Below are 12081 nucleotides of genomic sequence, written 5' to 3'. Positions count from 1 at the left end.
TGTATCTCTGAGTTGTCCTTCATCTTGTTTCAGAATTCTATACATTTTCTTAACCGCTGGGTAAATTTTCTTATTGAAGAATAACAACTACCATTTGTAATTAAAAGCATCACAATTATATGTTAGGCCTACCAAAAATTCTTGTAATAGCTATTCATATGATGATTCTGAAATATTATCTCAAAATCCATTTCGATTTCAAGGTATGTTTCAATTCATGACAATCTCCCACTTACAAGTGTTGAAATCCCCAGTCAAACCACCTACTGACACTTTACAGATGTGAAAAACAAACTAACAAACAACCTGATGCCTTTTTCCTACTGACCCTAGAAGACTAACTAGTAGGATAATGTGGACTTTGTACAGCCAAAGACTTTCAAAGTATAAATGTCTAGTAACATGAGATCAACATGAGGCATGTTTTTCTATTACATCTATAGCAGAAGGTTATCTTTACCACAAAGATCATTTTTATCTTGAATAAGGTGTCATGGTGGCTTTCTGAAAGCAATAATAATACCACTAACAATAATAAAAAAAAAAAAAACAAAGTTATCTGACTTCAAGCTACATTTACAGACTAGAACATTAGGTAATATTATCATTCTACATGTTATAATTAATTCAGTCCCATTCATCAGCCCTGGGTCTATTCCCAGTTGCACTTGGGTTACTTATTTTTAAAATATAGATGCCCAGTGCCTGATCTAAGAGAGCCTGATTATAGAGATCTAGGGTTTTTTTTTTCCCTACAGCCTTCAAAGGGGATGCCAAGGTACAGCCATCTTAAAAAGTTAGTGTCATGTGCCTTCCATATCTATCGTCTATAATATAACGAGAACTGTAAAGCCAAGGTTATATCCTCAAAGATGAACAATATTCACTTTATAAAAATTACTATGGCAGTAAGATTGAAATAGTACTTTTTGGAGCAATGAAAAATTAAATGCCACAAATATTCCTATTTATTTAAACATCACAAAATACAAAGCAATCAATTAGCTCCTCAAGGCATTCCAGGTAAATATGACATAAAAGTCCAAGGGTAATATGCTAAAGAGAAAATTTAGGAACAAGACTTTTTTCAAAACACATCTATTTTCCAGTTGGTTCATTACACAATGGTTGTATTTTATTTCCACAAAAAAAATATACTCTATAAGGAAAAACAATTGTTCTGGAATACATTTTCTGAAATATAAAAAAATATTTTTTCCAGGAAAATATTTCAGGCTTTGATGCCACAAACCCAAGAGAATAATAACAGATTTGTGGGGAGAATTTTACTGGGAACTGCACAAAAATAATAAAATGAGATAAAACAAAATAGTTTTGTCCTATGTTGAATTATATGGTTGCTTTACATTTTTATTGTTAATGTTGTTAATGCTTTGTCAATTGTTACTGTTATGTTAAAATATAATACTGTTTAAAATGTTGTTCTTCCTTCCATTTGAACAATTTGCTTGAAAAATGAAACTGATATCTGCTTCTATCATTCTACAGCATTAAGAAATATTATTAAACATAGGTGTCTGATAATTTGTTGCCAAAATTAAGAGCATACAATGGACCAAAAAAAACAAAAAAAAAAAAAACAAAAAAAAACAGCATCATGTGGTAGTCAAGCGGTAAGACGACAGCAAGTTACAAAAGCTATACGTACCACTTGCTGCCTGCATGGCTTTGGGTAAATTCCCTTTTCTCTCATCTGCTTAATATTCTGGAAACCAACATATTAACATCTTGTTACAAAGTTACTAGAGAGGTTAAGATGTTGTGTGCAAAGCCCTTAGCATAGTATCTAATTCTTAGAAACACTTAACAAATAATTAGAAAAATGATAATCTGATCTCTCTCTCTCTCTCCCCCTCTCCTTTTGTCTCTCCCGCCTCTCTGAAACTAACACCTCTAATTTTTCTCACCTAGGTGAGTTGTTTTGATACATAAAATCTAAAATATAATAATCTTGAACAATATGGAAGAAATAAAAATAATTTCTCAATACGTCAGGTACAAAATAGCTCAACATTAATTTCTTCATTAAAGTAGAGACATTAGGTGGAAATTCCCTAAAAAATCTTCTTGAAAGTTTCAAAATGTCAATTCATAGATTTTAACAATAACAACAAAACTCTACACTTTTCTAGGATTTTTATTCGTAAAAGGGAAACAAACCATCTACTTCCAAGGAAATAAGCTTGCTGTCTCATCACCACAGCCGAAACAATATGTGGACGGTCCCAGCCTGGCAATGACAGATCATAATAAGGAGCCTAGATTCACTATGTCATTTAATCCATTTTTCAGGATCTCAGCACTGATTTACAAGCCTTCTAAAAGCCAAGACGATCCAATTTTGATCATAAATCATCACTTCAAATTATTAGTCCAAAAAGGTAAATATTTAATTATTTAGAATTTAAAAATCCTAAAGGCAGTGGATTCTTTTTAATAATTAATCACAGAAAGATACACACATAGTTTAGAGTTAAAAAGCATGTTTATTTTTATCAGTAGGAATATCCTTCCAAATTCATAGTATAAAATCAAATCTCATATTAATAGGTATAACTTCTTTATATGCCACCATTTGAAATAATTTTTCAAAGTAGACTATGTGTCTTTATGATCTTCAAGAGCAAAAGAAACCTCTTAAATCTATAAAATGTGTTATTCTTTGGTCTCTTAATTCATCAGAATGTTTCTTAATAGCTTAAAATTGGTTTATTACATTACACCACCAATTAAAAGAGCTCTGAACTACTGCTAAACATATTTTAAATATCAACTAGGCTTTATCTATAAAATGATACACAGAAAAGAAATGTTTTCACTATAATAGTCTATGGGTAGCTAAATTTAGTATTTCAAAAAATACAGTCATTTAATATTTAGAAATTGATAGGACTACAGATAGCATAATTAAAATCAGGTGAACTGTAAAAATGCACTGTATTTCTGGTTCTCTGGAAAAGATTCTTATTTAGATACTTTACTTTCATTCCTAGGTATGTTCTGGGTTTCCATCTTGTCCCCAGATCTTACTTCTTTAGCTCTATTGTATCTATACTTCTATCGTCTTCCTACACCAAGTAACTATATCTGGTGTGTTTGATTTAAATGCATCTTTGCTCATACCCACTAACTCTAAAATGCTTGCATTCCTACTATTTGTAATTTATATAACTTGATAGTGCTCCATTATCTACCTATTATCAAACCTAATATGGCAACAATCAAACTCAACAGACTGATAAATTGCTCACATAGGGATACATTACACAAAAGCCTTCAAAAAGGACATTCAAACCTAGAATGTCTGTTCTCCTGGACTTTATCTCTGAATTTATCTCTAAAATGACATATACACATGCTGTTGATTAATATTATTTGAGAATCTCTACATGACAAATTGCTGATATTTCCTACTATGTACAATCCTAACAGATACATACCTATGTCATATGCCAGGAAATCGGCAGAAAAACATTTTGCACCGTTACTCAAGGAAGTGTCATTATGGGTATTTCCTCCAAAAATAAGCATAGCTCCATTGATAAGAACAGCTGAATGAAGATATCTGGCAAACCCACTTTCTTTCAAAATAGTCCTACAGGATAAAATTTAAAAATGTATTACACAGGATAAAAAGACCTCCCTGATTATATATATATATTATATAAAGGGTCTAACTTGCATATAGAATTTTCCTTAGAATTGTGAAAATAACATGCTTCATTTTTTAAACTCATAAATGGCTTCTAAATTTCAACATTTTTGAAGTATTTTGAGATGCACAGTATCTTAAAATGCTTTGAGGAAACAACAATATTAAACATAATTGTTCATGATTTTATAATAATGTATATTATGAACTTTTATTTCATTTATAAATGTAGGAAACAAGTGTCCTTAAAACTAGAGGACCGAAGTACCACCAATTTTAAATACCAAAGTAAATAGAATGTTGAATATAGTAAATTTACTCTCAATTGTATTCAGTTAAAACTAATAATTCATATGGATCTCATAATATATTATCTAAGTTCTTAAATATAATATGCATAAAAGTGCACATAAGTCTAAAATTCAATGAATTTTCACAAGATGAACACAACTAAGTAAACACTACTGAGATATATTTTTAAAAGAATATTACCACTATTCTGATTCTTTTGTGGCTCCACACAAATTTTAGGATTGTCTGTTATATTTGTATTTTTTTCTTTGTACTTTATAAAGTAAAATCATATACCTAGTACTCATTTGTGTGTACATTCCTTTGCTCAAGATTGTTTTTGAGATATATCCATATTGTTGTGTAAAATCACGTGTATTTTTAGAAACATTAAATTAATATAAATGTTCAAGGAAAAATTAACTAAGAGAAAGTACTATAAACATATGCTCACAATTATATTTCACTTTAATGTATCGCCGTACAATAAAGCTGCATGACATATGAGTCAATACTTTGTAAGTTTTCTAAAATAAAAAGCACTAGTACTAAAAAAGAATCAGAATGTAAACCTAGTACATATAGTATCGTAAGTAAGGTATAAATACTATATATATATCTCAAAAACCTATAGCAATTAATGGCTAAAGAATATGGAGCTGACTTCCAGAATGGCAATATGAGAAGTTCCACAAACTGTATCGGAAAAGAACTATAATTGGCAAGTTACAGAAACGACACTTAAGTTCTCAGAAAAATTTAGCAAAAAGCAAAACAAAATTTTTTTTTAGTTTATTTATTAGGCAATCTGTATACCCAACATGGCGCTTGAACTCACAACCCTGAGATCGAGCTGCATGCTCTTCCACTGGGTGAGCCAGGCACCCTACAGCCAATAAATATTTACTCAATTTCAGTATCTACTAAATTTCAGTAAGAACGGCAGCAGTCCATGATATGTGACCCGTTATCTGCTGTCATCCTTCCCTGTGTCTGCACCCTCCCTCTGCAGTTCAACGATAAATAAGTTGAACCCCAGGTGGGTAAAGATAATAACAGAGAGAGCTCCTTCTCCAGGCCATGGATATCTAACCAGGAACAGCAGGCAGACAATACTGCTCATGGCCCCCAGCTCTGGTGGTAGAAACTCCATTCAAGGAGAAGGCAGGAGAGGTCTGAATGCTCATCCTCTTCCTAGCCCTCATTCGTTAGTGCAAGCTATACATCAGGCCTAGGAGGCTAAGAGGGCCAGTAACTCTTTACCCCACATCAGTCACAGGGCAGAAGTTACATGAAAGCTGAGAAGAGCAAAGGCCACCATCCCCATCCAGTGCCCTGCACATAACACAGTGTTATCACTCCAGAAAGGACAAGCCACTGACCCACCTACAATTCGAAAGTACTGGCACTGAGTCTCACCCTGCCCCACACCAGGGAGAGGCAGACTAAGAAAAAGAGTGCCACAGCTCTCCCAAGGGAACTGAGTTTATTTATAACAAAAGGGGGGGAAACTCCGAGCCTAAAGGGCACTCAAAAAAACAACGGAGGTTTTGGTCGTAAGCAACTGAGACAGCCAAACGTAGAACAGACAGAAGTTCACCAGAGAGAAGCAGGGGAAAAGACAGCTAAGAAGAGCCCTAAGAGGGTCAGAATCCCTAAGACTGGCCTCATAAAGACTGCCCCTGAAAAGGGATGGACACTGAATTCAAACAGACTATGAAGCAATTAATGCCCCAGAGCATTGTTGAGAATACTACAGCAATCAGTCAACAGTTAGTGGTGACTAGCAGGTGGGTGTAATACACTCAGCTCACCAGAGAGGTCAGAAGGAAAAGTCCAAGAGAACCCTGCTAAAACTGCCATCACCCAGGGGTGATTTGGGGCACCCCAGGCTGCCTCCTGGGAGGAGCAGCATCAGAGGATCCACTGAAGGAAGAAAAAGACTTCACTGAAACAGTTCAGCAAAGTCACTAAACAAACAACAGTTCCAGAAAAGGAGAAAAATCAGGATCCAGAGTTGCTATATTATGTAAAACGTTCAGCTTTCAGGAGAAATTATAACATGCGATGAAATAAGAAAGAGTAACCTATACACACAGAAAAATCAGGCAACAGAATTGCTTTTGAGGCCCCAGAAGTCCGATGAAGCAAAAGGTCTTCAAAGCAGCTATTACAAGTATGTTCAGTCTTAAAGACATCAAGATTTAAAGAAGTAAGGGAAAACATGGCAATGCCTTATCAAATATAAAACAACAAAGATACAGAAATCACCAAAAAGTTAAAAAGTGTAATAATTAAAATTTTTAAATTTATGGGAGAGGTAAATAGTAAATTTCAGCAAGCAGAAGAAAAAAAATCACTGAGGTAGAAAGCAGGAAAAAGAGATTCAGCAATCTGAAGAACAGAGATGAAAATGAAGGGCCTGTAAGAAATGTGGAGTGCCATTAATGGCCACAGCATGCATTTACTGAGAACACTAATGCAGAGGAGAGAGTGGTAAAAAGTTTTCAGAAATAATGTCTGACAACTTCCTAAATTTGATGAAAAACACCAACATACACATCCAAAACACTCAATGAAATCCAAGTAGGAAAAAAAACACAGAAAGAACCACACTCAGACATAAAACAGTAAAAATGCTGAAGACCACAAAGAAAGAGAAAATCATAAAAGCAGCAAGAGGAAGATGATGCTTTTGCATACAAGAGAAACCCAACAGGACATACAGCCAACTTGGGATTGGAAATGATAACATATGCAAACATATGCAGTGTGCTGAATGAAAAAAATGTGAAAAAAACAGGACCTACGTAGGATGATGGAATAAGAGTTTTCTGACCTCATCCTCCCACAAAAACAGATTTTTATCAGCTCATGTAGAGACAAGAGCACCTTTGTGGGAGCCCAGAAGTCCAGAGAGAAGTCTCAGGACCACTTAGAGCAAAACTTCCAAGAATAGGAGGACGAAAGACAGTAAGAACAGTTTCACATTACCACATCACACCCCCCCCCCCCCCACCTCAAGGCAAAAACTGCACTCCCAAGAGAAACCTCTTCAACTTACAATTACTCCCACAGGGGCAATGACAGCATAGTATGTGTCTAGCTGCCACAGCCAAGTGGGATTATGTCCAACCAGACCACTTCTTTCTCACCCCATCCAGAACTATGAGAGCACTGGCAGAGGAAGAAAAAGGGCACTCACAGTGACTAGGGCACAAAACTCAGCAAAGAGCTAAGGTTTCTACTAATCACCTCATGAACTCTACCAAGAGGCCCATCCATGAACTTCTTATGATACATCACCTGCAAACATACCTCAAATAGCACAGACATGTCCCCAGCGATCCATAATTCCCTCCCCCACGTGGCACACTTGAGCTTCTGCAGATGGCTCATGAGTACACACAGCTGGCTCAACCCTGTTGCACGGGAAGAAGATGCATAACCCTGAACACTTCAAGCACTGCCCAAGGGGAAAAAAATGGGAGGCCCTCGACACTGGGCTTGGTTTTGCAGAATGGAGAAAATATAATATCCAAAATATATGAAAACTCATATAACTCAACAGAAAAAAAAAAGAACAATCCAATTAAACAATAGACAAATGATGTTGAATAGACGTTTTTCCAAAGAAGACACACAGACTGCCATCACATAAATGAAAAAGTGCTCAACATCCCTAATCATCTTGGAAATGCAAATAAAGCCAAAATGAGATATCACTTCACACCTATTAGAATGGCTACAATCCAAAGATAAGAAATAATTGTTGCTGAGGCTGTGGAGTAAAAGGTGGGAAAGTAAATTGGGATAATCAACTGGAAAACTGTATAGAGCTTCCTCAAACAGTTAAAACCAGAACTACCAAGAGCTACCATATAATCCGGAATTCCCACTTCAGGGTGGATGTCCAAAGGAAATGAAATCAGTATCTCAAAGATATAGCTGCATTCTCATGGTCACTGAAGCATTATTCATAGTAGCCAAGATATGGAAATAACCTAAGTGTCCACCAGTAAGTAAATGAAGAAAATGTAGTGTGTATATATATATATATATATATATATATATATATACACACACACACACACACATACATAATGTTATTCAGCAATGAAAATGTATACATATATTCAGCCTTTTAAAAGCAGGAAATCCTGCCATTTACAACAACATGGATGAATCTGGAGAATACTTTTTAATGTTTATTTTTTGAGAGAGATAGAGAATATGAGCAGGAGAGGGCAGAGGGAAAGGAGACAGTGGCTTCAAAGTAGGCTCTGCACAGACAGCAGAGATCCTGATGTGGGGCTTGAATTCTCAAACCACAGGATCATGACCTGAGCTGAAATGGGACACTTAACCAACTGAGCCACCCAGGTGCCCCTGAATCTGGAGAGTATTATGCCAGGTGAAATAAAGACAAATACTGCATGATCTCACCTATATGTGGAATCTAAAAAGAAGTCAAGCTCAAAAAAGCAGAGTAGACTGGTGGTTTACAAGAGCTGGGGGACCCGGGGAGGGGGGGGCAGGGAGGGTCAAGATATAGGTCAAAGCATTCAATATTTCAGTTATGCAAAATAAATAAGCTCCGAAGATCTAATATACAGCATGGTTACTATAGTTAATAAGACTATATTGTATGCTTGAAACTTGCTAAGACAGTGCATTGTAAGCATTCTTACCATACACACAAAAAACAGGAACTATGTAAGATGATGGTATGTTAATTAGCTTGACTATGATAATCATTTCACATGTATATATATCTAAACATCACATATACACAATACATGATTTTTATCTGCCAATTATACCTCAAGAAATCTGGAAAACAATGTCACCCAAGAATCTTATATTTATAAAATTACCTCTCAAAAATGAACAGAATGAAGACATTACAAGATGAACAAAAATTAACACATTTTTGGGGAGAAAATCCTCCTTACAATATACTAAAGGAAGTTGTTCAGTTTTGGATCAGGTATATCAATCCAGAGTGCTAGAAAGGAAAAACAATCGTTATAAAACAACACATATACAAGTGCATTGCTGGACCTAAAACATATAGAAATGTAATATATTTGACAATAACAGCAAAGTGACAGAGGGAAGCAAAACTCTGTTGAAGAAAATGATGCCAAATAGTAATATAAATCAACAAGAACAAATGAAAAAGAAACACAAAAAAGTATTTAATAGCAAGTTTACATAAGAAATATATACTTGCTCTTCCTTATACTCTATCTCTTTGAGATATAAAAGTATATAAAATTAGTACAATAACAATATATTGTTGAGTTTGTAACATATATAGATTTTATATATATATATACATATACACATATATGTAGTTATCATACCACAAAAAGAAAGATGAAAAAGAGAATAGAGTTCTAAAAGAGAAACATTTTTATATTTCCCTGCAGTTGAGTTAGTAGAAGTCTGAAGTATATTCTGTTAAGATATATATGATAAGCCCTGAACGAACACTAAACAAGTAACTAAAATAATTATTTTAAAAACCATTAAAGAATTAAAATGTTACACTAGAAAATATTTAATAGGAAGAGCAATAAAAAAGAGTAACAGAAAGCATTATTATCTACAATAACAAATGAGATATTTAAGAAAGAGTAAAATGGCAGATAATTCAAATATATCAAAAATAACATTAAATTGAAGCTATTAAAATATACAAATAAAAGTCAGAGATTGTGAGACAGAATTAAAAAAAAAAAACAGGTACCAACTATATGCTCTCCAAGAGACATACTTTAGATTGAAAGGTGCAAATATATTGAAAGAAAAAGGATAGAAAAATATTCTATGCAGACAATAAACATAAGAAAGCTGTAGTAGCTATAACATCAAACAAAACAGACATTAAAACAAAAACGTTCCTAGACTTCAATAGCAATATTTCATCGTGATAAAAAGACCATTCCATCACAAAGTTCTAGCAATTATGAACACATATGACTTTACAACAGAACACCCCCAAAATGGGGCAAAATGGACATAATAGAAGAAACAGGTAAGTCAATAATAACAGTAGCAACCTTCAATACTAACTTTCAAAAATGAATTGAACTATATGATAAACAAGGAAATACATCTGCCTAGTACGAACCTTACAGACATATGAGGAACACCACGGCCAACACCACCAATATACACAGTTTTTGCAAGTACACATGTAACATTCTCTAAGACAGACTATATACTAGGTCATAAAATAAACCTCAATAAATTTAAAAAGATTAATATACAAGGTATGCCCTCTGACTACAATGGAATGAAATTAAAAATAAGTAACAGAAAGTTATTTGAGACACAATGAACAAATTATGGAAGTAGTACAAGTGTCCATTAACTGAAGAACGAATAAAGAAGATGTGGGGTGTAGTTGTGTGCATGCGTGCATGCATGTGCGCGTGTGTGCGTATGATGGACTATTATTCAGCCATAGAAAAGAATGAAATCTTGCCATTTGCAATGACATGGATGGAGCTTGAAAGTATAATGCTAAGTGAAATAAGTCAGTCAGAGAAAGGAAAATACCATATGATTTCACTCATATGTGGAATTTAAGAAACAAAACAAGCAGGGCACCTGGGTGGCTCAGTCAGTTGAGCGTCCAACTTCAGCTGACATGACCTCACGGTTCGTGAATGCATCTGACTCTGTGCTGATAGCTCGGAGCCTGAAGCCTGCTTCGGAGTCTGTGTCTCCCTCTCTCTCTGCCCCTCCCTTATTCGTTCTCTCTCTCTCTCTCTCTCTCTCTCTCTCTCTCTCTTTCTCTCAAAAATAAACACTTAAAACATTAAAAAAAAAAAGCAAAGGAAAAAAAGAGAAACAAACCAAGAAAGACTCATTCTTCTTAATGTTTATTTGTCCATTTTGAAAGAGAGAATGTGAAAGCAGGGAAGAGGCAGAGAGAGAGGAGAGAGACAATCCCAACCAGGCTCCGTGCTGCTAACTGCAGCCCCAACGTGGGCTCAACCTCACAAACTAGGAGATCATGACCCAAGCCCAAACCAAGAGTTGGACACCTAACCAACTGAGCCACCAAGGTGCCCCAAGAAACAGACTATTAACTATAGAGAACTGAGAACATACAGAGAATAAACAAACCAGAGGGGAGATGGATGGGGGGATGAGTGAAATAGGTGATGGGGATGAAGGGGTGCACTTGTGATGAGCAGCGGGTGATGTATGTAAGTTTTGAATCACTGTATTGTACACCTGAAACTAAAATTACACTGTATGTTAACTATAATGGAATTAAAATAATTAAAACAAAAAGAAAGTTATTTGAGAAAAATCATAAATATGTGGAAATGAAACACTCCAAAATAATAAGTGGGTCAAAGAAAAAATCATAAGCATATTAGAAAATACTTTGAGATGAATGAAAATGAAGACAAGACAAACATAGAAGACACCAAAAGCAATACTTTGGAGGGAAATCTATATTTGTAGACACATGTATTTAAAGAAAAAATGAGAATTCAATAGTTAAACTTATATCCTAAGAGACTGGATAAAAGGGCAAACCAAAAGCCCATAGCAAAAAAGAATTAAAAAAACAAATAAAGATTGGAACAGGAAAGAATATAATGTAGACTGGAAACACAATAGAGAGAATCAATGAAGCGAAAAGTTTTTTCTTTTAAAAGATCAAAAAATTGACAAACTCTTAGGTATACTAAACAAGAATAAAGAGAGAAACTCAAATTATTAAAATCAAGATATTAAGAAGGCACATATCATTCTGACAGAAATAAGTCAGCCTATAATCCAATACTAAACAACTACATACAAACAACAATATGAAATAAACAAAGTCCTAGGAAGATACAAACTACCCAAACTGAGGTAAGAATCAGAAAATCTGAATAGACCTGTAACAAATAAAGAGACCAAGGAAATTTGAAAAAAAAAAGGTGGGGGAAGGCCTGATGGCTTCACTGGTGAATTCTAGCAAGTATTTAAAGAAGAATAATGTGAATTGTTCATAAATTTTTCAAAAATATAAAATAGGATGGTACACTACTCATCTCATTCTATGAGAAAGTAGGAATCTTATACCTAAGCCAACAATATCA

The 12081-nt window shown here is 34.5% G+C and overlaps 1 protein-coding gene across 2 annotated transcripts in view; it reads right to left on the bottom strand.

Annotated features, from left to right (window-relative positions):
- ATRNL1 (attractin like 1) overlaps window positions 1-12081 on the bottom strand; it is a 788891-nt gene that overhangs the window by 655156 nt on the left and 121654 nt on the right. For both annotated transcript variants that reach the window (XM_040486565.1, XM_040486566.1), the window contains exon 10: window positions 3462-3616. In XM_040486565.1, coding sequence (XP_040342499.1) covers window positions 3462-3616 — 155 coding nt within the window. The remainder of the gene's footprint in view (window positions 1-3461; window positions 3617-12081) is intronic.

The sequence above is a fragment of the Herpailurus yagouaroundi genome, unplaced genomic scaffold (genome assembly GCF_014898765.1).
Source record: "Herpailurus yagouaroundi ecotype Mexico unplaced genomic scaffold, PumYag 163, whole genome shotgun sequence".
Classification (NCBI taxonomy): domain Eukaryota; kingdom Metazoa; phylum Chordata; class Mammalia; order Carnivora; family Felidae; genus Herpailurus; species Herpailurus yagouaroundi.
This window is presented reverse-complemented; position numbering and strand designations above follow the sequence as displayed.